General features: G+C 42.9%; 1 protein-coding gene across 4 annotated transcripts in view; it reads left to right on the plus strand.

The window, feature by feature from the left end:
- The window catches only part of CLDN16 (claudin 16), an 87,052-nt gene extending 59,989 nt beyond the window's left edge, over positions 1–27,063 (plus strand). The window contains exons 2-6 of one of the 4 annotated variants that reach the window (XM_072618854.1): positions 9,513–9,615; positions 12,480–12,644; positions 14,691–14,882; positions 25,174–25,282; positions 25,752–27,063. In XM_072618854.1, the coding sequence (XP_072474955.1) occupies positions 9,513–9,615; positions 12,480–12,644; positions 14,691–14,882; positions 25,174–25,282; positions 25,752–26,058 (876 nt within the window). In that variant the 3' untranslated portion in view covers positions 26,059–27,063. Of the gene's footprint in view, positions 1–9,064; positions 9,616–12,479; positions 12,645–14,690; positions 14,883–25,173 lie in introns of those variants that run through there. The other 3 variants (XM_072618856.1, XM_072618855.1, XM_072618857.1) reach the window with 3 other exon arrangements.
- Positions 27,064–27,634: the final 571 nt, after the last annotated feature.

The following is a 27,634-nucleotide window of genomic DNA, read 5'->3' on the forward strand; positions in this document are numbered from 1 at the left end:
ACTTCCAAGTCGGAATGGACCTCAGAGAGAGACTTCACCTTCCTAAAGAAATCAGTATGGCCAGCATGGCCAACAAAAGACTCTCTAGCCTTCACTGAAGATAATCAGGCAGACAGAGCTTCCAAGTCCAGGCAGTTTATTCCACTCTGGGGCAGCTCTTTGTGAGAATAGAAATGTTGTGACCTCTCTATTGTCACAAAGGGAGCAGATGTCCTCGGATGACAGACTGGTTACTTTGACCATCCAACCATATGGCCTCTTGTAAAGGAATCAAATGCTAAGTGGTCTACTTGATGTTAACAGGCACTTTCAGGCAGCTCGAAATCTGAACATGGAAATGAGACAGGTTGAAGTAGAAGTCCAGCACCAACCAATATTCCCAAGACCACAACAGACAAGGCACTGTTCATTACGGGTGGAAGAGAACAGATCCATTTAAGGTCATGAGAGAAGCCTTAGTGCAGGAGGTGGCATTTCAGTTGTCTTGAAGGATCATGAGAAATTCAATAAGCAATTGAGACAGGCAGAAGGAACATAAATCAGTTAGAAAAACTTTTTTTTATTCATTTAATTAGGAAAACATGAGATTATATTGTATGATCCTGAAACTCATGGAAGGCTGTGCGTATGAGACTGACATGGGAAACAAGGATGAGAAAAATGTACTTCCAGATATAGCAAGACCCAGGAAGACCAAGAAAGGTTTTTTCAGGGTCTTTGCATATGGAGCTAGAAAAAGTCTTATAGATCATAGACTCCCAAGAGGTTTTGGCCTAGGGGAGATGAGTTGCTTTTTAATATTTTGTCAACTATATTTCAGCAATAGTTTTCTTTGTCATTCTCTGTAATTCACTGAAAAACACGATTAAGAGAGAAGATCCCTAGTCCTCAACAGACTAACTCTCAAAGGAGGCCATGACTCACACACCAAAAATGTTAAGATGCCAGACTCTGACCCAGCTTCCTCCACTTAACAATGAGCAAACTGAGGTCTGAAGAGGTCGAGTGATTTGATGAAGGTCATACAATTGGCAGAGCTGGGCTTCCTCTGAGATTTTCCTGCCTCCACACTGAGTTATCCTACCACTGTACCATGGCTACCTTTGGGCTGGTTGTCATTACAGTGAAGAAGAATGAAGTGAATGAAAGGATGGTCACCTGACAGACACCATCTACCAGGTGCCTTTCTCCCCACTGTTTGGATCAGAGTTACCTTCTTAAGGGTGAGAGGAGACTCTGAACTCCACTAACCTTCTCATGAAGGTCTCAGGGTCAGGTGCAAAAAATTCTGGATTTGGAGTGTGAGGAGCTGGCTTTGACGTCCCATGGCTCCCCCTCCCTGCCCATTCTCTCAGTTCAGAACTTTGCCTCGTATGTTTATGACGAAAGGGAGGCCATTCTGTGAGCTGTCCTCTTCCCCTCTTCCTTATGTCCTATCACTCAGGTGCCTTCTGCCTCTGTCTCCTCCTCTTTCTGGCTTGTTGAGGGGGCCTTCCACTTTACCAAGGCTGACTCCCATTGTTTAAGCAATCTTATCACCTCTCACTGAGATCTCCACTCTTCCCCTTCTCTTTAATCCTTTCCTTTCCTGTGACTCATTTCTTACTGCCCACAAACAAACCCATTTCTCCTTTATCCAGAAAAATTCCTTGTTCAACCCTTCCATCCCCACTGACTGTCATCCTCTAGCTTCTCTTCCCTTTGTAGCTAAGCTCCTCCACAAGACCATCCACCATAGGTTCCCCCACATTCTCTCCAATCATTCTCTTCTTAACCCTTTACTCTCTAGCTTCTGACCACTGCTTAGCTTCAAGCTTCTGAAAATCTCTCTGCAAAGTTCCTGATTGGTTTTTAGTTGCTCATGCCAATGACCTTTCCTCAATCCTCATTCTCCTTGCCCTCTCTTAAGCTTTGAACCCTATTGATACCCCTCTCCTCCTTGATTCTCTCCTCTTCCTAGGTTTTTGGGACTCCTTTCCCTCCTGGCTCTCCTCCTCCCTCTCTAACCGCTCCTTCTCTGCCTCCTCTGCTGCATCCTCCTCCAGATCATGACTTCTGACCATGGGTGTCCCTCAGCTTCCAACCCCCCCCCCCCAGTCCCCTCCTCTTCTCCTTCTGTACTAATTAACTTGGTAATCTCATCAGCTCTTATGGATTTAATTACCATTTCTTTGTGGAAGATTCTCACCTTAACCTATGCTGTCCTCCAGTCTCAAATCTCCAGTTCCCTTTCAGACAACTCCAACTGAATGTCCTATAGACATCTTAAATTCAATATGTCCTCAACTCTTTCTGCCTAACCCCTCCTCGCCTTGCCTTTTAGTGTACGGGGAACACCGTCCTTCCAGCCTCTCAGGCTCATATTGTAGTAATTATTAATACAGAGCTTACTAGGAGCCTCACACAGTGCTAAACACCTTACAATTATTATCTCATTTGAGGGAGGTGTTCTGGTTTCACCCATTTTACAGATGAGGAAACTGAGGCAAACAGAGGTTAAGTGACTTGCCCAGGGTCAGACAGCTAATAAATGTCTGAGGTTGAACTTGAACTCATGTCTTCATGACTCCAGGCCTGGCACTCTGCCATACCACTTGACTGATATAGCAGAAGGAATGTTGGATTTGGGTTCAAATGCTGCCTCTACTACTGCATGCCTTTGGGATCTTGGGATCTCCCTTCTCTTTGGTGGGTCTTAGTTTCATCCTCTATAAAATGAAGAGGTTGACTTAGCTGGTCTCTGAGGTTTCTTCCAGCTATAGCTTCCTTCCCATCCCAACAATGGCAACAGCTTTCGGGCTCGTTTCCCCCATGGACTCTCTTACAGTGTCTGAGAAGGAGGCACATGTAACGTTTCTGTATTGATGGTGACCTCTCCCCTCAGACTTCTATGAATTAGCTGCAGCCTTTTATCTGTGTCCTGAGAGACTGAGCATGAATAGGCTTTAGGCTTTGACGTAAAGACCTGGCCATAAATTCTGCAGGATCCCTTGGTCTGCCATCCCCAAGGCCATCTACAAGGAACCAGACTGCTACATGATGTACAAGTTGGGCTTTGCCTTTGGTCTCAGGGAAAATGGCAGCCATATAGACTGAGTAAGGGTCTCTAGCTCAGCATTCCTGTCATGGATTCCCTGGGAGGAAGTTTTCTCTCTCTTTCTCTATAGTTTCCTCATCTTTAAAATGTGCACTTACTCTTTCTCACTTATGCTTGATACACGGAAAACAATCATCATGTAATAAAGGGTTTTTGACTCCAGGCCCCGAGTTCCATTTACTCTGCCACCAGTAAACTTCCACAATGACTCTCTAAAGCTGCTAGGACAAGTCACTGAGTCAAACATTTATTAACTATCTACCATGTGCCAGGCACTGTGTCAAATTCTGGGATTACAAAGAAAGGTGAAGGATAATCCCTGCTCTTGAAAAGTTCTTTCTACTGGGTGAGACGACATGCAAATAAGTATGAAGAAACAAGATATATACGGGGTGTATATTTCAGAGGTCAGAATTAAGTGGGAGGGCGTCAGGAAAGGCTTCTTGTATAAGATGAGATTTTAGCTGAGACATGAGGGAAGTCAGGAGGCAGAGAAGATGAGGGAGCACCTTCCATGTTGGGGATGGGGCAGTCAATGAAAACCCCTGGAGTCAGAAGATGGAGGGTCTTGTTTGAAGAGCAGTCGGGAGATCAGTGCCACTGGACTGCAGAGTGTGTGGAGAGAGGGATATGTGTAGATGGAAGAAGAAGGGAAAAGGATGAGGGACAGGCAGAGAGATTATGAAGGTCTTTGAGTGTATGAGCTCTATCATATACACAGAAAGCCTGAGGCTCAAGACAAAACAAAGACACTTTTGCCTTCAGGAACCTCCTTCCATTAAAGATCAGGTATGGAAGCTCCTCCCTGGGAGAGTTTTCTCCAATGACATAGCCTGGGATCCCTCTAGGCCTTGGTCTAGAATGTCTAAAGTTGTTGTGACGAAAGACATTATCCCTTTGTGGTTAAGGTGAAACCTCCCCAAATGAGGCAACACTGGTCCTAGCCTATCCTAGCGCCTGCTGTGGCTTCCACTATCTGGGTATAGCCTTTGATTCCCCATGCTTACCTTTATGCCATCATCAAGCATCAGAGGAAGCTATCCACGTAGGACCCATAGAGACAAGTCATATATATGATCCATGTCAGGAGACAAAACAGTGTCTTGCAATACAGAATATTCACTTTTCAGATGATTGGCCACTCAAATATTCATTAACCACTTATCATTAATGAATTAACCAATCTACAGCTGTTTATTAAGGTACTACTTTGTGACATGTAGTGAGAATATAAGCATAAAGGACGAAAAACTCAAAGGCACCATGTGAAGATCACCTGAGATAATGGTGGAAAATGCTTTGTAAATGGAAGGGCCTGACTCAGAAGAGCTGACTTTGATAGGGCTTACTAAATGCTTTATAAAATACTCTCATTTGAGCCTCATGGAAACCCTTTGAGGTATGTGCTATTACCATCTCTACTCTACAAATAAGAAAACTGAGTCTCTTGAGTAGTGACGTGACTGACGCAGGTGAGCGTGAAATTCAAATCCAAGTCTATCTGACTCCAAGTCTCAAGTCTAATGAGTAGATAAGACTGCCTCTCAACCACTATTGCCCTTTCTTGAAAATGGAAATCATTTCTGCTTCAGCCTCATTTTTGGATGGCAGAGTCCAGTCCAACATAACATCAGCAGGTTACAACTGGGATGAAAATCCAATAAGAGGACTTTTCCTAGGGGTCCATTTGTCATCCTAAAATAGGATTTCATGAATCTATATCCCAAGCACAAGGCCACATCAGCTTAAAGAAGTGGTCCTTGTGTAGGGGAAGCAAAACTAACCAACCAACCAAGTCCCTTAGAGAGCTTAGTGAATAATAAGGTGAATATGGGTTAACCATATGACCTGGGAGCCAAGAAAGCCGCTGTCCGATAAGGTAGCGTAGTCATCAGGGTCAGACTTTGCTGGTGTCCTCCGTTTGGTTCTGTGGACTCCAATTAGAGAGGATATTTAGAAGCTGAAAAGCTAGCTGAGCTCAGTGGCAGGGAGATGCTGGCCTACAAGGATTCATTGAAAGAACCTGGTGAGTGGGGGAGCATTATAACGATCTCCAATTATTTGAAAGGGAGAGCAATGATGCTCGTTATTTGGTTCTAGAAGATGGTAGAATTTGAAAGGATTCGGAACTGGCTCAACAACAGCCCAACTTCTAAGAATTAAAACTGTTTAATCATGGAATTAGGCTTCCTCAGGAAGTCACACTTACTCCACATTGGACCTTTTCAAGGGATGGCTGAGTCACCCAATATCACTCATCAAGCATGGATTAAGCACCCACAGATGGCACTGGGCCCCTTGTTGAGTGAGGTACCAAAGATATTGATGTTTGTTACCGATTGGACCAGGTGAGGGCCTCCAGGAACCTTCTAACTCAGTCTGCCTTCCCTGTTTGTGGAATCCGCTCATGCTGGAGATGAAGATGGAATGAAGATGATCCTCTGTGGGATGAGAGGCATTTAGGGGATGATAGAGGTCTCTCTAATGAGCGAGTTTTTAACTTGGGGTCCACAGGGATGGATTTCAGGAAATCTGTGACTTTGCTTTCATAATGTTTGATAACTTTATTTTATTATAGCTTCCTCTATAGTTCCATGCATTATATTTTTATGCATCCAGAAACAATATTCTAAGAAGGAGCCTGCAGACTTCACTAGATGGCCAAAGGGGTCATTGACACAAACAAAGGGAAGAACTCCTGGACACTATAATATTCTTTCCCCATTGTTGAAGTCATTCACTCCCTCTCTAAGAATCAAGCAGCACCACCCCAGCAGGGATGGGAATGAGCTCATGCCCATGTGATCTGTGCTATTGATCAGTGTTCAAGACACAGCTCGTAGGAGATGGTGATTACAATGTCAGCTCGAAATACTGCTTGCTCAACTAAGGATTTCTTGAAAATGTCCACCCTAGTAGTATGAAAACAGCCCCACCTTCAAAGAAGTCTGTTATGCTTTTCCTCCCTAAAGGCTCCTTCTTCACGCCCAGTATCTCAGAGTTGACAACGGGCAGCTGTTTACTGTGATGTGGGCAGCCTTTCTTCCCCTCCTGATGCTTACAATTACTGAACATGATAAAGGCTTTTCACCTTGTCTTCCCTGTACAAAGGCACCTTTGAGGTTGTCTCTCCTAAGTGGCCCATTAATAGGAGCTGGGTTAATTACAGCCCCTGTTCTCACATCCTGAATGAGGCTGAATACCAGAGTCAGTGGCTGGCTGTGCCCCTGGCCTTAATGCCTAATGGAATGGGGTTCCTTGCGTCCTCTAATGAGCTCATTGCTGGCCTAAGTATGCTTACTTCAGGTAAATGATCAATGGCGTGCCCATGGCTCACCTATGTTGGCTGTAGGCCAGGCTAACATTCTTCCAGTTGGAGCTTAGCATGGCTGCTTGGACGGCTCCTACCACCTAACACAGAAGCTGCCTCATACAGGAGGAGGTCCTCTCAGGGGGAGTTGTGGGCAGAGGTCAGGGAGCCAGTGGAGCAGGACACCACCCACCTGGCCTGAGAGAAGGTTCTAGTCTCCAACCCAATGCTCCTCACCACATGTTGTTCTTAATTAGCATAACAGGAAAATGGACTCAGCCATGGCAGGGGGATGACCTCTTGGGCTGCAGTTATTGGATACTCACTGGAAAGCTATGTGGTATAGCCTTTTAATAGACTCTCCCTGTTCTGTGGGTTCTCTCTATAGCTAAGACAATGCTTAGTTAGTCCTTCTAAAGTTGCAAATTTGCAGTTTCTGAAGATTATCTCAATAGACTCACTACAACACTGGGAGGTAGGTGCTATTATTATCCCCATTATACAGATGCAGAGACTAAGACTGCGGACACTTGAGTCACCTATCCAGGGTCATACAGGTTATATCTTCATTCCTCTCAGTTCAGCTCTATAATGTTTTGACCACCCAGCTGCCTCTGTAGCTTAAAACCAAACAACCTAAGCTTCTACTGGGTGGGGGCTGTTACATCATTTTCACTGAATCCTGTGCTTGGTACATAGTAGGGAATTTTTGAGTGTTTATCAATTATTCCATTATAATCCAAATTCCACCCTGACTCTACTGACTAGGTTTGGTTATGTCCTTGAGTACTATGGAATGAAGGTGTTGAGAGCACACATTTCAAAATGGAGATGAACCTTGCCTCCCCAACATGTCTGGTTTGCCATAGTGCTCAAGATTCATTGTCCTTGTTAGACTTTTGGTGTTTTTCCAAGTGCATAGTGCATGTTTGGTGCTTTTACCTGGCATCTAATAAGTACTTAATAAATGCTGCTTGACTTGTTGAGTTTTCTGGTTCCTTGAGTGGTCATACTGTTCACAGTTAGCACTCTGCTCAAGTCTTTGGCTTCCATCAAGACCTAGGGCTTACAGGGATATGCAAAACACTTAACAGTTTAGACAGTGAAGACTGTCTCCTAGTTTTTAATATGGATTTTCAAACCGTTACTAGCTGGGTGACTAGGTTAGTGACCAGGCCCTGTTTGTCTCAGTTTCCTCATCTGTAAAATGAGCAGGAGAAGTATCTTTACCAAGAAAACCCCAAATGGGGTAACAGAGAATCAGACATAACTGAAATAACTCACCAATGAGGGCAGCAATGATACATGGTGAGTCAATCAACAAGTATTTCTTAAGCACTTACTGGGTGCCAGTACACACTGTGGGTACAAAGAAAGGCCCAAACCCAGTCCCTGACCTGGGTGCTGTTTCTTAATGCTGGTGATCTCTTTACACCATTTCATCCAAATAGACTTGGCAAAGACCATCCCACGAGCCTGAGGTGAGTAGAGCTCACAGATCACTGGAGTATCCAAATGTGGTCCTAGAGATGCCACTCGAGGAAGGAGACTTTAAAAGGCAGTTGTGCTTTCTCAGGTCTTTGTTCCCCAGGCTTTGTTCCAAATGCTGAGGAGCGGGGCTCTGCTTATATGTTCTTTGATATAATTTCTTTTGCAAGGGTAAATATTTTCAGATCTCTCCTCCAAGTCCCCAGTCCATGCTTCCTTCCTTTGCTTTGCCCCTACGGACTCAGCTCCCTTCCAGATTAGTAAATTGAAACAATCTCTGAGCCTTTCATCCCCTGAGGTAATTTTTGTTTAAACCTGGCTATTGCTATTCTCAGATTTCCAAGGTAATAGGAACCACTAATTGAGGCAGAAGGAACAAAAATATTAACCTTGTTCAATATGCATGAGCTCTCCCAAGAATACTCCAAACTATTTTCTCTTGGCGTGTTTGCAGTTCTGAGAAATCTACTGTGACTTTCAGCTTATGGATAAATTATGAAAAGTCTCAGGGCTTTGGTGCCTTTCAGGGCTAAGCGGTTGGTTAGAATCCTCAGCACGACATTTCCAAGGTAAAGTGGTTTGCCCCTGTCAGCCTGGCAGAGAGGGATGTTCCATTTGCCTCTCCCCGTCATCCCAGCTGCAGCGTTTGGAATGTTGCTGAGGACCAAAGATGGGGTGAGCCCTGGGCTCCTCCGGGCTCGATACTGCCAGCTCTTTGCCGATCTCTTCTGGTTAGAATTCTAGGCAAGATGAAGATTCGGCAATTTAAACCAGGTCCACAGGTAATGACTGAGCACCCACTCTCTGGCTTTGAGTTGGAGCCACAGAGATAAGTATTCAGCAGTCCTTAAAGACATCAAGGAGTTTGTACTCTATCGGGAAGATATGCCAGGTCCATAAATACGTGTAAAACGTGTACGAAGTAAATGAAACGTGATTTCTAGGGGTTAGAACAGGGAAGACTGACAAGCGGCAGGATGAGGTGGAATCAAGGCAGACCACGTGTACGGGATGCTATCTGAGCTGAGCTTGGGGGTATTTTAAGAAAGTACAAAGGGGGAGAATATCCTAGACTTGGAGAGTCTGTGAGTCCCCTACATTCCTATAGATAATATATCTCTATGTAATAATATTATACATTATTCATACTATATGCATACTCAATATTCTTCACATGAAGAATATGATTATATTTTCCATAGAATTAAAAGCATCATATTTTGAGCCCAATGGACATTATGCACTCCATTCCTACAGTGACATGAGGCTGACTTCATTTTCCAGATATTGGGAATGGGAACCCAGAGAGGGGCAATACATTTCCTCCAGGCAAAACACTCATTGGGTGGCTGAGCTAGGTATGGGTGTCTCACTCCACTCAGAGCCATTCTCTTCATGATTAGTAACACTAAGGAATCAGGAAGTGAGTTAACTTCCTCATGGTGACTGATCAGAGTGCTTTAGGGAAAAATGGTAAACTCTACAGAGAATTCACATCACGTTTCTGACCAGTTCATTTTGTTACCGGCACCCCAGCAGCCGGGATCTGCCTTTGATCCAAAATAAGTGTTGTGTGTCCATGGACTTTCTTTCACACGGTGTCTTCTTTGCATCTAGGTGAGTACAAAGTGCCGTGGCCTCTGGTGGGAGTGTGTCACAAACGCTTTTGATGGCATTCGAACGTGTGATGAGTATGACTCCATACTGGCTGAGCATCCCTGTACGTATGATTTAGACCTCCTTCCCTGCTTTCACAGGTACCAAACTACATGCTTGGCCGTGGATGCCTGGCCACTCTAGGCTTAACTTTGGAAAGTTGTCTGTGGCTCCCCATTCCCTGCTTTACAGACAGGCTTGTTGAATTTTAAATGTCTCTCTTGAGCGTTAGGAGGAGTAGACACTCTTTTGGTCTCACAATGAAGGACACACAAAAAGCAGTTATTATTTCAGTATAATTCTGTAGTCAGAATTAACAAGATGACCAGTGTTTAAGCTATTGTTCCCATACAGTTCTCAAAGCAGGAGTTTTTCTTTCTCTCTATAGATGTCTTGTTGTCAGAAAAGGTTTTCTCATCACTTTTCCCTCCCCACCAAAAGGCAAAGCAATAAACAGCATGGGAGTGCTGGCTCTAAGTGGTGTAAATCTAGGGGTGTCAGTCCTGATACTTGAGTTTTCTTTCTCACTTCCCATCCTGACTCTGTCAGAAGTCTTCCTACACATCAGAAGGCAGAAATCTCCAGAAAAGAGCAAACGTGATTTGTGCTCCTCTCAGTCCTTCCCCTCTGTACCTTCTGCTGAATCCAACTGAGCCCAGCAGCCAAACAAAATGAGAATGTCAAGAAGCATAGGCTCATCCAGTCTTTGGTTGTAGTCCCTCCTGGCACCAATGACTGGCACAGGGGCTTCTAGGCAGCTGTTGTCCTCTTGACAAATGAAGCAAAGCTCTGGCTCTTTCCCTGAAAATGGTTTTTAGGAAAGAGTAGCAAACCTTCCAGGTAACTTAGCAGAGCTCATACTGATGCCATTTTAGTGCTAGGTGCCTGAAATATGTTTAATATAATTCAAAAAGCACATTCATTTCCTAAAAAGCCTCACTTTGCAGTAGAGTTATGTCTCAGGGCTCACCTGAGTCTGCCTGATAATAAGGCTGCATAATTCAGTGGGGATGAAAATGTATATGTATTTTGTGCCTGATACAGAATCTCTCTACACCATTCAGTACAGTGGAAAAAGAAAGGAAAGGCTGACAATTTTGGACATTACATATTTCTCCTATGCACATTTTATGTAGAAGACTTTTTTCTTGGGTCATGATTTACTTTAACCTCAATAGGAAGTAATTGGGATTAAATGGTGGTGCATAATTTCATCTGACTATATTGGGAACAGAAAGGAACCAGGATGTGGGGGAATAAATAGTAGCTTGGACTCAGGAATCAGGGTTGGAGATTTAGTGTTGGAAGGGACCTTAGAGGACAGAGGCCAGCTTCTCATTTTACAAATGAGAAATGAAATGATTTCCCTGGGCTTGCCCAGTTTGAGTCCGAAGCAGGATTCAAACTCAGGGCTTATTGATTAAGGTTGCCTTTCATAGTTTCATATCCCTGTCTCTGACACGCAGGAACCAAGTCATTTTACCTCTTAGCCGTTGAAAAGTTGGTACTGATCTGCATTGGAAGAGAGAATTTGCATATCGTGGTCTCTCATTCCAATGAAGTCAGAGATATGCTCCCCAAATCCCCATATCTGAGACCCAGTTTTGTATTTCCAGGATGCGTGCCTGGAACACTTTTCTTACCACTTTCTCAATTTCCAAAGATTTAAGTTGACAGAGACTCACGTACAAATTGATGGCATCTGATTGTAGCCAAAGCCAGAGAGCTGAGTGTTCCATTGCCACGGAGTCATCTCTGGCCTCCTGATCATTTCCAGGGTGGTCCCTCTATGAGAATAGCATTTGGTTTTAAGGCTTGTCTGAGTCCCTGAATCCTTCACCCCAAATGGATGCCACTTCTGCTTTCTTCTCTCTCTTGTCTTCTCAGAGGAAATGTCCTCTGTCCCTGTTACTTTATCAGAGATTCCTACCCATTGTAATTATGGAAAGACTCTGTTCAGCTTCCCCATGTGCACACTTTTAGAGTCAGTCTGATAAACGATACCATATACCATCTTAATGTTCTGAAGGAAGCCAGGAATTGAACTAAAATGTGGCCAATGGGGCTTTGTGCGAGGGTGCCAAAATCTAGGGAAAGAGTGGGTTTTTTCCTTAGGATGGGGAGTTTTCTTTTATGGATAGTCTGCATTCTCCTCAGGGTGACCCCATATCTTTCTCTGTGGTCATTAACCTTTCCCATACCACCCTCTAGCACATTTGTTCCTAGGCCACCCCTAACGTCTGATTTCCAACCCAACTTTTGCCCAGCCAGACCTCCACTGGGGCCAGCCTGAGGCCCTTTCCCTCTTTCCCAGTAACTGTAGTTGTACTGTCCCCTGTCCCTTTCTGCATTCTCCCCCCTCCTTCCCAGCAAAAATGGAATTTGTCCAGGGCTCCAGAATTCCTGGTCAGGAACCTGCTGGGAACTGAGAAGGAAATTTTGGCTAGATCTACTTGGCGTTTGTATGAATTTGTCCAGAGAAGATCCATGATGGGCTAGTTTGAAGAGCTCTCTGACCCACATTGGCCCCAGCCTACAGATCCACCAGATCTTTAAAAAAATTTTTTTATTGGCAGCAAAATTTCGAGCATCCTCAAGCCACAGTGTTCCCTTTAGGAGCCTAAGAAAAGAAGAAAGAATTTTTGGAATTCTGTGCCCCTGGGTTTTATCCCATCCATGCTAAATGGAGTCTCCTGTCAGGCTGATGGGCAGGCACTGCTAGATTGCTGAACTGTCTGTGAGGGTTATGGCCCTCTGCATGTCAGGTTCCTGGCCTTCTGCATGCCAGCATACCAACCTTCTATGTACTAGGGTCCTGGCCCTCTGCTTTTGGATAATCTTGTGACCTGAGAGGACCTGATTCAGTCTAGGGCTTTGGGGCGAATCTCTCCCTCTGTCTCATTGTAACTACCTGTCCTGCTTTTCTAGTGAAGCTGGTGGCGACCCGGGCTTTAATGATCACGGCAAACATCCTGGCTGCCCTTGGATTCCTCTCCCTGCTACTTGGGCTACACTGTGTGAAGTTCCTCCCCAATGAGCCTCTCATCAAAGTCCGGATCTGCTTTGTAGCAGGAATTTTGCTGGTGATAGCAGGTATTTGAGAGGGTGGGGGGGTGAAGTCAATGACTCAGAGACTGGAGGATCCTGTATCTGACTGGAAGGGCCTCAGAGGCCATTCAGCCCAACCCCTCATTTTGCAGAGGGGGAAACTGAGGTTCAAAGAGGTGGAATGATTCGTTGTCATCAAATGGCAGAGCTGGGTTCCAAAACCAGGCTCTAGGATTCTGAAACCAAAATTCTTTCTGGCACACCAAGTTGCCTCCCTTTTTCACTGGACAATTTTTTGAAGGAACAAACACACACAAATCCATGGGGAACAGTGACTATGAGAATGCCATACCACAGTCTAAGTCTGTTTTATCCCAGGGAGACCCAGATGCTCACTTGATGATTCCTCATTGCACTGCCATAACTGATAAAAGAAAGAATTTAGGTCAAATCCACAAACCTTCAAGAAATGTTAATACTTGGGTGTCTTCACAGAAGGGGATTAGAGGGTTCCCCAGCCATTGGCAAGGGATGATGACCTCCAGCACATATTTCCAAGGGGGGAAGCCTTTGATTATGTGACCATGGTGGGACTGTGGGTCTATTCTCCTGAGGACCAGCCTTGCTAAATCCAGAGATTACCAGGCTGGCCTTAGGGGAATGATTTTTCAGGCACAGCAAGTCACCAAAACCATCTAAGATCCAGTGAGGCTGTGGAGTGGGCAGACACACCCACACAAATCACATAACCTCAAGACATTGAGGTAAGATACTGTGTAACTGCTGAAGGAAATTTTTTAAAAAATTGAAAAAGATGAAACATGGTGCAATTCCTGTCTTCCAGAAGTTTACAGTCTCATGGAATGTAAAACTAGCTTTGTAAAGCAAAAACTCATAGATCATAGATTTAAAACTAGAAGGGATCTTTTTACAGAAGAGGAAACTGAGGCACAGTGAGGTTAAAGGGACTTGAACTAGGTTAGAGGCAAAGTTAAGTGGAAGAACCAGAAATCCAACCCAGGTGTTTTATTCCATATCTAGAACTATTTCCATTCTACAATACTGCTTCCAAGTAGAATGTGACAAATGTTCTCTCTCCATATGGCAGAAGAAGCAACAAAGGCACAGTATGAGATGAGGACTTTTGTGTTGCCCCTCTAGGTACCGGGGGGGAACAAATAGCAGTGAATGCTCTTTCTTTCCATCCCCAGCTTTGCCAGGAAAACCACACATCCTCTCTCAAAAGGTCAAAGGAGATGTGTGGAAAGGCAATGTTGATTTGCCATATTTTCAGACCTGAACACGTGAATAACATTGATGAAAACAAGCAGGTCAATTTGATCTTCATTTGCTATTTGGTGTGAGGGCAGAAAAAGAGCATTTTAACAGGTGCTGGATTATTTTCCTCCCTCTTTTAGAGGTTTTTAGGGACCTTGTGAAGTGTAGGATTGCAGATTTAGAGTGGAAAGGAGACTGACTATGTTCACTAAAATATTCAGTTCAGTCAGAATGGATAATCATCATTTATTTCATGTTAGTGTGATATGGAACTTGCTTGTAATTTGTTTAATAATGTTAACTGGTGTGTGGTGTCCGTTTTTGAGATGCTTTGAAAACGCTCTCTTGTGTGAGATGTGTAACATTCTGGGAGGCAGATGCTACAAGGAGGATCATCTATATTGTGTACATGAGGAATCAAAACCCTGTGTCCAGACTCACACGGAGAGTCAACTGGAAAGGTTGGATTGGAACACGACTTTTCTTAACTCATGTCCATGCTGATTTTCCAATCCGTTCTGATTATGTGAAGGTACTCTGTTACATTCTGGAGATGAAATGAAAAAAGAAAAAACCAGTCAGTATTCTTGAGGGCCTTTCATTCTCATAGGATGTTCAGGAAACTGAGACTCAGTGAGGAAAAATGCCCTCCCCACATGGTAGACAGAGGCAAAGCTAGCATGGCTGTCCCAGTCTCTTGGGTCTCCTTCCAGGCCTCTTCTCCCTGCCCCTGTTGTGTGAGGCTGGCTTAGGGCCCCTGTAGTCAACACAACCCAGGCTGAGTCTGCCTACATTGAGTCCCTTTTGTTTCAGGTGTCCCCGGAATTGTTGGCTCCGTGTGGTATGCCATCGACGTCTATGTGGAACGCACCTCCTTGGTTCTACACAATATATTTCTGGGCATCCAGTACAAGTTTGGCTGGTCCTGTTGGCTTGGGATGGCAGGTGCCCTGGGATGCCTGCTGGCTGGTGCTGTCCTCACTTGCTGCTTATATCTCTTTAAAGGTAAATAAATATAGATAACATGCTTATATATATGTGCACATGCATGTGCTTGTATGTATGTGTTTCTTTAATTAGTGCATAGGCACACAGCTGTATACAGGATGTTCCAAAAGTCTTTTAATCTGTTAAAACTGAAACTGTCTATACTACAGAGGTATGTGTATATGTATGTGGATATACATTTATAATGTAATGTATATACAGATATGTTATCATAATGATATATTATTGTACTGATAAGGGAGGGAGAGACAGAGAGGAAAGAGAAAAAGAGACAGAGAGAGAGACATAGACAGAGAGAGAGAAAAAGAGAGAGGCAGAGAGAGACAGAAACAGAGACAGAGATGTAAAAAGACAGAGTGAGAGGAAATGTACTCAGATTCCAAGGTGAGTGGGCCAGGGATTGTCATTTATTTACATTTTCAAATTATAATCATACCTCTTTTGTCAACACATCCCATTCACTCCTTCCTTGTGGCAGAGAGTGCATTCAGTATTTGTTTTTTGCATCTTTCATGTCTTCCACTCTGAATCTCTACATTCCTAGTATCTTAAGACACCTCGACTCAAAAATGTCCCAGAGTTAAATTGTTTGAGCTGAGGTTGCTTGAGCCAGTTTTAACCAGCTTACAAGTACCTGCTTGTTGACTTTTGAGCAACACACCCTTCTATCGCCATATAAACACTGCTTGAGCTTGGCAAGGGTGTGGTAGAAGGTTCTGGAAATGAAATTGTCACTACCTGGAGGCTTTGGGACTGTTACCTCATAATAACAATAATGGTAATGACGATGATGACTGACATTTCCATAGTACTTTAAGATTTGCAAGATGCTTTCCATTCTTCGTCACTTGAGCCTCATAACACTCCTGGTTATAGAAAACCTGGTCAGGACCATGAGGGGAAAAGAAACAGAACGAGCCCAAATAACACCTGACTTGGTTTTGTGTTAAAATCTGAAGTTTTCCTATGAACACGGCATATTTCTATTAGACCCTGTGACTGCATTGAGTGGTTTTGGCCTTTCTTGGTTTCCTGACCCTTGCCCTGGTGGGCAGGTGCCCTTGGGTTCTCACAACCTTCCCATACTGACCTAGGAGCTCTGTGTCAATCTGCACAACTGCACTTCCAAGCCCAGCCCAGCTATGAAAGCCACTGGCTACAAGGGGATGGCTTTTCCAGGCTTAGGATGTCCTAACCTGCCTCTGGGGAGGGAGGAGGGATGGCAACAGGTGACGTCTTGACAAGCCAAAGAATGCCTGAGTTCAGGTGACCAGGCAGGGAAGAAGCAGAGATGGGCACAGGCTGGGGGGTCCTAGGGACATTCAGGACCCTCCTCCATGCTGCCCCTCTGAGGTCACGCCTTCCACTACATTTCATTCTCAGATGATCTTCAGTTTACATTGTATGTATCCCTCATGTGCTGAGTCTGGGGCGTGGTGTCTCCCCCATTCTGATGTGAGCTCTGAGGTCATGGACCTTGGTTTGCCTTTCTTTGTGGTCCACGTTTAGCATGTAAGTGTGTAAGAAGTGTTTGTGAATTGTTTGATTGACTGACTCCTGACCCCTAACTTGGGGGCCATCTGGAAACAGAAATCATGCTTTACCATATAAGAGCTACCTCCCTGCATTTGAGAACAAAAGGCTTATTTCCAGTATATGTGTCAGGTACATGGTGGGTCCATTCAGTAAATATCAATTAAAGGCCACTTGTGTGCAGGCATTATACTAGATCCTTGCTATATCTGAATCTCAATATATTAACAAGTATTTATTAAGCACCTACTGTGTGCTGGGGACTATTAAGGAGTGGGAATAGAGAGAAGAAAATGACAATGTCTACATTCAGAGATCTTCTCTGAATTGTATCAGGGAGACACATGTAAGTGTTTAAGGAAAAAGAGAAGATCTAAGTCACCCATGAATACAAAGTGATGGGAAGGCACAAGTAGGAGGGGCATGTCCACAAGGAACTTTCTGAGAATTCTGAAGGAACCAGGGATGCAGATAGTGCATGAGTGCCTTCTAAGCATGGAGGACAACCAATAGAAAGGCGTGGCCACAGGAGATGGGTCTGAAACAGAGAGAAGGCCTGTATGAATGGACTATAAAGAGAGTCATGTGGAATAAGGTTGCAAAAGGAGGTTGAAGCAAGCTTGGGAAGGGCTTTAAACATTAACCAGAGGGACCTATATTTGATTTTACAGACTGTCCTGTGGTTGGAGTTTATTCATTAATGTGTGGTTATTGAGTTGAATTAAGTGCCCCCAACTGAGTCACTTTGGCCAGGGTCCAGAAGAGTGTGGTGCTTCCTTAATCTCGTTGCCTTCCTTCACAGATTATCTCTGATTTATCCTCTCTACAATTTGATTGCACGTAGTAGTTTGTGTGTTGTCTTTTCCCTTTCCTTTCCTTCCCTTCCCTTCCCTTCCCTTCCCTTCCCTTCCCTTCCCTTCCCTTCCTTCCCTTCCCTTCCCTTCCCTTCCTTTCCCTTCCCTTCCCTTCCCTTCCTTTCCCTTCCCTTCCCTTCCCTTCCCTTCCCTTCCCTTCCCTTCCCTTCCCTTCCCTTCCCTTCCCTTCCCTTCCCTTCCTTTCCCTTCCCTTCCCTTCCCTTCCTTTCCCTTCCCTTCCCTTCCCTTCCCTTCCCTTCCCTTCCCTTCCCTTCTCTTCATCTCACCCTAAATGAGTTCCTGAGTAGACCTTAGCACCTTTAGGCCAAGGTCTCCCATCGCATCCTGGGTCATCTCCAGTCATTCTGATGACATCCAGGTCACTGGATCCAGATGGCTCCAGAGGAGAACTGAGGCTGGTGACCTGCACAGCCCTCCCTCACTCAAAACAAAGTCAAGGGCAAGTCATGTCATCATTTCTCTGATGGCGTGATCTTCTTTGACAACAAAGAGTGAACACAACCCCCATTAGATTGGGAACTCTTTGAAATTGGGAAGTCTGTGTATGTGTGTGCATGTGTGTGTGTGCGTGTATTAGTTGCTTAATAAATACTTATTGACTTGATGGAAATCAGATATTAGAATTATGAAGCCTCAAGTAAGGATATCCATCATTCCAGACTCATACACTGTCAACAAATATTTAGGAGACTCCACTCCATGGAGCGCTAAGCGGTGTCGTAAGTGAGTGGTTCAGAAGTCCTCATCTCTGCCCCAAAGGCTTTAGTATCAGTAATGATGATCACCACCATCGAACTCCTTAATGTTCTCAAAGGGCTTCTTATAACAATTGCATGTGAATCTCACTGGGAGTTGTAGGACTTATTCTTTGGGTATTATTACTCACATTTTACAGATTAACAAAGTGAGGCTCAGGGATTAGAGGCTACTTGCCCAAAATTACACGTGTATTAAATGATAAAGGCAGGATGAGGTCATGGATTTATGGATCATAGCATCCTAGATCTAGAGTGAGAAGGACCTCAGAAGTTATCTAGTCCTACCCCCTCATTTTCCAGAAGAACAAGGAATTTCTTGTTCAAGGTCACACGCTAGTAAGTAGCAGAGACATGATTTGAATATAGGTCCTCTGAATCCAAATACCTTCTCCTGCTCCTTCTTGAAGTCCAATTCCCTGCCCAATGATCCTTCTTGTACGAGATAAGATATGTATGTAAGTAACTCCAAACCTAGACAAAATGTGTAAGTAATTGCTATTCAGTACTGTGGGAAAGTTTATAGTTCTAGAAGAGTGAGTTTGATAGGAATGCAGCCTGTGAGAAGTGGGAGATAAAGATGGAGAAGTGACTAGAGTCATGTGAAGTGGGACCTTCAGTGCTAAGTTAGAGGGAATTTTATCTAGTACACAATGGGGAGACATTGAGGTTATTTGACAATAAGGTAACATTAGAGATATGTAATCAGGAAATTATTTCACCAGCAAAATGGTGTATGGAATGAAAGCAGAGAGACCAGTTAGGAGGCTGCTGTAATAATCCAGTTAAGAGATAATAAAGATTTTCAATAGGGCATGCCTGGGGAAATGCAGAGAAGAATCCAAGAATCCTAGATGTAAAGCTAAAAGACTCCTTGCAGGGCATCTGATGGGACAACTCCACATTAGATAGATGTGGAAGATGAGCACTAGAAAGCTTAAAGGATGTCCCAAGGTCACACAGGTGACAACAGCAGGATTTGATCATAAATCTTCATACTTCAAAATCATTGCTCATTTTAGTGTAGCAGAGATAGAATCGGCTGAACGGAGGCACTGATTACATTAGAGAATGGGAGGAGGGAAGAAACCAGAAAAGAGATTGGTGGTATTATTAGTGAACATCTGGAAGTCAGGAGGCAAGCACATTTTGGAGAAAAAGATGGTGACCTGAGTTTTTAATAAGACAACTGATGTTGCTAACAGGAAATCCAGAAGAAGCTGTCCAAAAGACCATTGAAAATGGAGGTCTGGAAATTGGGAAAGAAGTTGGGTATGAAGACACAGAGCTGTTACGTTTTTACATAGTATTTCTATTTGAAGCCATGACAGTGGATCAGGAAATCAAGGAATGAAGGAAGAAAAAACAGAAGGAAGAGAGAGAAAGAGAAAAGAGCCAAGAACCAGACACTGGGAAAAGTTAACATTTAGGGGAGAAAAAAGGAAAAGAGGCCTTGAAGAAATATGGCTAGAGCGGTAGAGGAAAAGCCAGAAGACTGCAGGATGCTAGAGACTTTTAAAAGAGAAAATGAACAAAGAGGGCAAGTATGATGAGAACTGAAGAAATAGAATTGGGTTTGGTGCTTTGGCTGGCATTGGCAATGTTAGGAAGAGGGGATCCAGGTGGAAAGGAGAATAGAAGCCCTGTTGCTGAAAGTTGATAACTACTTTTGAGAACCCTAGGAATCAAAATAAGAAGAAGGGTGAGACGGTGATTCAAAGGTAGAGCAGAGCCAAGGAAAAGTTGTCTTAGAAGCAAAGGTCTTGAGAACGGGGTTTAAGCCAGAAAAAAAGAGATAAGAAGAATGAAAGGATTTGAAGAGAAAAGAAGGAATGAAGTAAAATAACAAAAAAGTAATCTTTTTCTTAGAGGTGACAGTTTCCTAGCCCCTCAGAAAAGAAGGGGCAGCTGAAAGATGAAGCATCCATCTCAATCTGAGGTACAGAATCATCACTGACCCATTCTAACATGGTGCTTTATGTACCAGGATCTTGGAGACAAGTGTGGCTGTGGGCCCAGGAAGTACCCTGAAGAAAATCCCCATGAGAAAAGGTCTGCTACTTCCTTTCCTTGGGCATGTGGATAACAAAATATGTGGGTATTCCAGCCTACCGCCCTTGTGTTATCTCATTGTAAAAAAGGCCCTACAGGACTCCTGACCTCTGTCTCCTCATATTCAGTCTCTCTACATTGACAGAATATTGACTCATTTTAAGTAAGCACTAAGACCATTTTATTATTCCCCAGGACGCAAGTACATTGACATAGCTGTAGGCTCTACATAGTGTAGAAAGATTGATATTCTCCCTGCCTCCAATGTCTACAACTTTTTTTTTCTTAATTGGGTTTAAGGGTTGAATGAAAAGTTTCAGTAAGTACTCTGTTTCATGTATGGTTCTAAGGAATGAGATGATAGGCACAAAAATGAAGTAGTCTCTCATCTCCAGGCACTTACGTTCTAATGGGGCAAAGAGTCCATCTAGGGGGATGGTAGCACAGGAAGGGAGCTGGGGTCTCAAAGTCACAAAGTTGATGAGTGGGACAATAAAATTGCCAATTAACTTGCCCTTTCCACAGAAAATGACAAAGCTGCCTTCCTTAGAGTTCTCACAGCTAGAAGTAAAAAGGGAAAGAGGTATACATACAAGATGTCAGAGAAGAAAGACATTAGAGAAAAATGAGTCTGTATGATTTCAAGGAGTGCTAACATGATGGCAGGGGCATGATGGGGCAAGGACACCTCTCCTACAATGAAGTACATGTGAGATATGCAAAGTGAGAGAATTCACCCAAAGGTTCACATGGACTATTTGTGCTTGACTGTGGTAGAGCCTTCCGAGCTCATCATGGGTCTGATCAGTCACAGTCGGACGCATTGTAACTTGACTCTAACATAATGGTGTCATTTTGGTCGTCTTCGAGGACAAAGGATAGCGACCAAACCTATGCAGGATGCCATCTTGGATGCTGTTTCTCTTCCGAGAAGTCATTTCAATCCCTACTGACTCTTTGGATTGTCCCACTCACTCTGACATGCTCTTATACAAGCAAGTCTAGGTTCCCAGTGAGACACCATTACACAGTGGCAGTGCTTCAATTCATTCATGGTTCTACGGGTAACTGTTACTGGGAAATACAATCCTCCTTGTACTCACAACTCGAGTTCTTGACCCCTTCCCACTGACACCTTTTTAATTTATATAACCAACAATGTAACATATCACATTGGGCAGGTATAGATAATCCACACATTAAGTGTTATATTTGCCTAAAAGAGCCATTCACAGTAATATCATTTATAGATGTTAAAATATTTACTTCATGATGCTAATTGTCATGGGGAAGCTAGGTGGCACAGTTGATAGGGTGCCAGTGCCAGAGTAAGGGGCACTCACTCATCTTCCTGGGTCCAAATCCAGTTTCAGATACTTCCTAGCTGTGTAACTCTAGAGGAGCAAGTCACTTAACCATGTTTGCCTTAGCTTCCTCATCTGTAAAATGAGCTGGAGAAGGAAACGGCAAACTGCTCCAGTATCTCTGCCCAGAAAACCCCAAATGGGGTCACAAAGAGTCTGACATAAGTAAAACGACTGAACAGCAACAAAGATAATAACATTAATTGGCATATATCAATGCAATTGCATCACTATTAATGCATTACAATTCTTGCGTAAACCTGGGTCACATCGTCCACTAGTGCCCCAGTGCCTGTCAGGGAGTGAGGCTATGCACACAGGGGGACTTTCCCTGGAAACATGAAGTAGGTGATCCTTTGTGATAGGAGTAGTTCACAACTCTGGAGTGCAGGCTCATTTCTCTGCCACCCACTTGGCTGCTGGTTCTCACCACTCTTCACCTGGAAAAATCTTCTTCAGTTCTCCAGCACAGTATTCACAAGTTATTTCAAGTTGCCATTGTCTTAAAAAGGGCATTGAAAAAGTTACCATTTGAGGCGAATTTCAGTCCTCTATAAATCAGAGAATTAACACATCAACCAGTCGATAAACATTAATTAAACACCTACTATGTTCCAGACATCAGATTGGCTATCTCTGGACTATCTAGACTAGTCACTTATTTAAGCACCAGGATATCTCATTACCTAAAAATACTATAATATAAAGCAGTAAGCTTTTCATTAGCATCACAACAGCTAATATTTAAGTTTTGCAAAAGTGGTTTACAAATGCTACCCCATTTGATCCTCACAACAACCTACAGGTGAGGAAACTGAGGGAGAAGAGGTTAACTGACTTGACTAGGGACATACAAACAGTAAGTTTCTGAAATCATATTGCAAGTTAAGTCTTCCTGACTCTAGGTCCAGGATTACCCAACTGCCTCATTCTCAAATCAGAGGTGGTGGCAGAGAGAAACAGGCACAGATGGGATGCTTTACTTCTCTCTAATACGAGGGGGTGTCAGAGAATACTGGTTATCAATGAAGCCCTTGACCAATGGCTTAGGTTAAGACCTCTGTCAATTGACTGCCTCTTTCGACCACGATTCCTCTAAGACATTCTTTGTACCCTTTGCTGTATCTTTAATCTTTATCCCAGATTCTTATCCCTGCCTTTTATATCAAGCATTTATACATACAGCAGCCATAAACGACTCATTTTTCCCTTGAAAGTAACCAGTTCTCAATTTTCCCCCAAATAATTGATAATCTTTAAAAAATCTTACCTCAGTTTCCAAATATTTCTCTTTTTTGTTTCACTCTCTATTAGTCTCTGTTTCTCTCACCATATCTGTCTCTTTCTTTTCCTGTTTCTCTTAAGTTGGTGGTGGCACAGTAGACAGAAAGTTTGTCCTGGAGTCAGGTAGATTATGATTTCAAACCTTGCCTCAGACGCTTACTAGCTGTGTGACTCTGGGCAAGTCGCTTCACCTCTGTTGGCTTCTGTTTCCTCATTTGTCAAATGAGGAGGGGAGTGGTGATAATCACAGCCCCTCCTAGAGTTGGTATAAGGATAAAATGAGATCAGATTTGTAAAGTATGTTGCAAACCTTGCAGCACTGTATAAATTCTTGTTCTAATCATTGTGGTGTGGATGCAATTGAGCTGAAGAGAAGTACTACCCTCCAACTCTAACGTCTTCTGCATGGTCCTCCAGCCCATTATTTTACCCTGGATTTACCTTTTCAGATTCATGTTTTTCAAGGTTTTTTGTTTTGTTTTTTTTTTAAATAAAAGGTGTTTTATCCCCTGTTGCCCACTTGAAATCATTATTTTGTCTACGTGTCATGGGGCATCATTCTGCCATCACTGATGAGGTGATTTGATTGCTTATTTGTAATCTGCAGTTCATTTTCTTCCCAATCCTGTTCAAATCCCATTTGATTTTTTTTTAATCATGGCATGGCCCTCATTCTTGCTCCACCCCTTTCAGTCATCTAAATGTTTATCTATAATGTAACACTGTGTTGCATCATTTAGCACTAGTTATAACACTTTTTCTTTGGTTAGATCCATTTCCCCATTTCTCTATAACCAGAAGCAGCACTTTAAAAAGGAGGTACGTTATATTGTGCTAAATGGCTTTCTTCTGTTCAGGCATGGTTTCTCCATGTCCTGTCTGGAGTCTAGAGCGGCAGCAGATCCTAAGGTAGAAAATGTCCACGAGAAAAGGAAGAAGTCATGTGGGGATGAGAGCCAGAGTATGCAGTGGAGGAAGGGCATACTCCCAACCTTGACAAATTTAAAAGAATATTCTCCCTCAGAGACTGGAGATGACTGAAGCTGTGGCAAATTTTAAAGAGGAGAAAAGAGTGTTTAAGGAGGTCCACAGCATGTGGAAGTCATGGTTAAGGCTGGTCACTATTATAGCTTGGTAAGTGCGGCAATGGATTTAGCGGTAGACCACAAGTCAAGAAGACCTGACTTCAAATTTGGCCTCAGTCACTCCCTAGCTGTGTGACCCTGGGGAAGTCACTTAAACTTTATCTGCCTCAGTTTCTTTATCAATAAAGTGGCAATAATATTAGTACCGATCTCCCAGGCTTGTTGTGAAGACATAATGAGCTAATATCTGTGGAATAGGTATAGTACTTGACAACAGTTATTTTTATTACTTTTATGAGTTTTGGAGCAGCTAAGGGAGCTTTCAATAAGTTGTTAAAATTATTAAGAGATTCCAGATTTGATGGAAAAGACTGTGTGTGTTCAGAGCAGACATGCCATTGAGGGGTAGGGAGACAAAGCTGGAAAGGTCCATGGGAATAACCTAGGAGCATAATGGCTTTCCTATCACTTTAGTCTCATGGGCCTCACCATGGCCTCTCTGACATAGTATAAACTATGTGTTAACATCACTTAAAAGCTTACAATCAAGTTTGCCTTTTAGTTTAAGGCCAATTATTCCATCCTAATGAATATAACAGAGAAACCAGCCAAAGAAATCTGATTTTATATTAATTTTAATCATTTCAAATATTATCAATATTTATTATTAATAATACCATTTATAAACTAATATTTATACATTGCCTACTTTATGCCAGGCATTGTGGCGAGTACTTTATAAATGTTATTTTATCTTGTCTTTACAAGGACTCTAGGAGGTAGGTATTATTATTACCCACATTTTTAGTTGAGGAAACTGAGGCAAATGGACAGTAAGTGACTTGTCCAAGGTGACCCAGCTAGTAAGCATCTGAGGTCGGCTTTGAAATCAAGTCTTCCTGAGTCTAGGTTTAGTGCTCTGTCCACTATACCACCTTGATGCCCCAAATTATGTTCCCTAGTTATGTTCCATCACAATTATTTAAGTGGTAGATCATTTAAATTAAACCTTTAGGACCTCATAAGGTAGAATGAGCCTTGGACTAAGAGTAAGGAAGACTTGGGTTCGAATCCAGCTTTTGACATTTACTATGTGACCATAAGCAAATCCTTTAGTAGCCAACAACTTCCTAAGGCTTGTTGTGTGCTAAATAGCAAATAGTCAGCACTTTGTACTCCATCCACAGGATCATACATCCCTACTACAATGACTCAATGCCATGGAACATATTACAGCTTTTTTCCTCTTTCAATTTGCCACATTTTAAAACTTGTCTCATTTTCTCTTTTCCCCTGGTTTATAATGCACTATTTATTTTTGTGTCATTATTTTTTTGCAGATTTGGAGCCAGAGAGGAGATATACTTATTCCATAAGCAAGGCCTATTCCCATGCTGGGATCTCAATGGCAAAGTCCTATGTCCCGACTCGAACAGAGACTGCCAAAATGTATGCTGTGGATACAAGAGTGTGACTTTCTCCCTGGGAGGTTGTGCCCACACCCCACTCAAATACTAATCTATTTAGTCAGCTCAGTAAAGAGCCATCCGGTTGGGTGAAATTAGCATTCCATTTGTGTGTTCAGCTGAAAGGAATGGTAACAACATTAGAAAGGTTGACCCTAGAGCCTCAAGTGATCATCTTCCATCCATTTCCCCTCCCTCATTGGCTTGGATTCTCACTTCCTTTTTCATTAAAAAAAAAAAGAAAAGAAAGAAAATCCACTTTAGCTTTCAGATCAAATTGCCCTTAACTTTAATACGTGTTTGGAATTTGTCTGTGGGTGTTACAGATGATGACTTAGCAACATGAAGCAGAGCAGGCATCTTTTCGGAGAAGAAAGCAAAGTAACGTTGAGAAAGAGGTGAGATTAAGATCTTGGTGACTAATGGATGCCTTCTCACTCTCTTGCTCTTAGTTCCTGTTGGAATCTCAGTTCTGTGAATCACACAATAAGTATGAGAAAAGATAAATCAGTCCAGCAAATCAATGTCTACAGCTGTCCTCTTTCAGAGAAAATGAGAAAAACCGGGCAGCTGCATGAAGCTGCCAGTGGTGGGAGAGTGAAGATGAAACATATTCCCCTCCACATGCTAAATGAGTGGCTGTGTTCCAGAAGAAGTCCATGGCTACCATCGACTTTAGGAGTAATAGGCAAAGAGATTTATTGTATTTCTACCTCTGCAGCTGTCTCAGAGACCGCAAGTGTTAAGGACTTGGACTGAAGTAGCCTGCCCAAGACACATAGTTTAGTCAACTAAGGCTTTCACTCATCTGGCCCACTTTTCCTCAGGAGGTATGGCTGAATGGATGGTTCTTTCATTTGAAGTCCTCCATTATGGCTGAGATAAATTTGGTTGTTGTTGCTTCATAGAAGTACATAACTCTCCTGAGAAAGGTTCTGTATTTCTTGTAAAAGTTGTTTTTGTACAGTGCATGATATCTTAAAGTAACTGGATATTGTGAATTTAATTGTCTTTATATCTATAATACAATGATGGTGAGTTTCCCCAGGAAACTTGTGGGCAAATGGCAGCCCATGGGGTAGAAGCTGTGTCTAAAAATAAACAAACCATACAAACATCTCATGATGTGTTTCCTTTATGCTTCATCTTTCATGTAATTTCAGGATGTATGTAGGATGAACACATTCATGATTCCTTTAAAAAAAGTCATAAGTGTGGGAGCTAGGTGGGACTTTAATGATCAGGGTCTACTCCCACACCCATATTGAGTAGATGAGCACACTGAGGTTTCAGAAGTTGAGGGCACTTGACCAAAGTCATATAGCGAGTGCCTGAAGGAGGCGGAACAGGGTTCCAGTCACCTGGCTAGCCTATGTTCTTCCCTCTCTGTCATAATGCCTCCAGATAACTGACCTCAATAGAGACTCTTAGAAAAGTAAAAAAACTAAAAAGTCCAAATTGAATGTCAGTCAGGTTAGAGTTCCAAGAAGTGCTTGAAACACAAGATGCAAGAGAACTAGCTTTTTCTTTATCCTTTGTCCTTGTATATGAAAGATGAAAGTTGACCCTGTGCATTGCATGTGAAAGAAAGGGCAGCCTTGCAGGGGAACAGTGATAACTTTTTTTCCTTGTCCTTTCTTAAAGCCTCTCTTTATTGTATGGATGAGTGTGCCAGAGGGTGATGGTGATTGCTGAAGAGATCGAATGAGGCAATGCATTTTCTTACTAAAAATGATTCTTAATAAAAATATGTATTTTTAATGAGTTTAATTGTTTGCTGCTTTTCTAAGGGGAATTGTTTTCTCATATATCACATCTTAATGAGGCACAATACAATAGCTTTTGGCTGTGTCCATGCTACAGGTAAGAGGTACAAAACTGGGGAGGGGAGGAGGAATGTGCTCCTCTTTATTCACCTTCCCAGTCATCAGTTCTCCCTACTCTACAGCCAATAAGGGAACTTGTAATCTCATAGTGCAATCTTCCTAGTTCTGAATGACAAATAAGCAGTGGTTGGCTCCCTAGGCTGTTCCATAGCTTTATGAAGTTTGATATAACACGGCCTCTGGGTTCATTTCCCTAGTTCACTTTGTGTGAAAGCAAGCAACCTAACACATCCAGGATGGCCTGTTATCACAGGTTGTTTGATCTGCTTTTCTAAAAGGAAAGTCACCTTTAATTACATACCAACAGAGAAAATACAAGCAGAGAAATAAAGACCAAAAAATAGGGCTTCCAACTGTCTGACCACAGGCAATACGTACATCACAGATCATCAGACAGATCCAACTGTCTGAACATTACATACATACATAGTTACCAGAGAGAGAAGTAT

Source organism: Notamacropus eugenii, chromosome 6, assembly GCF_028372415.1.
Source record: "Notamacropus eugenii isolate mMacEug1 chromosome 6, mMacEug1.pri_v2, whole genome shotgun sequence".
NCBI lineage: Eukaryota > Metazoa > Chordata > Mammalia > Diprotodontia > Macropodidae > Notamacropus > Notamacropus eugenii.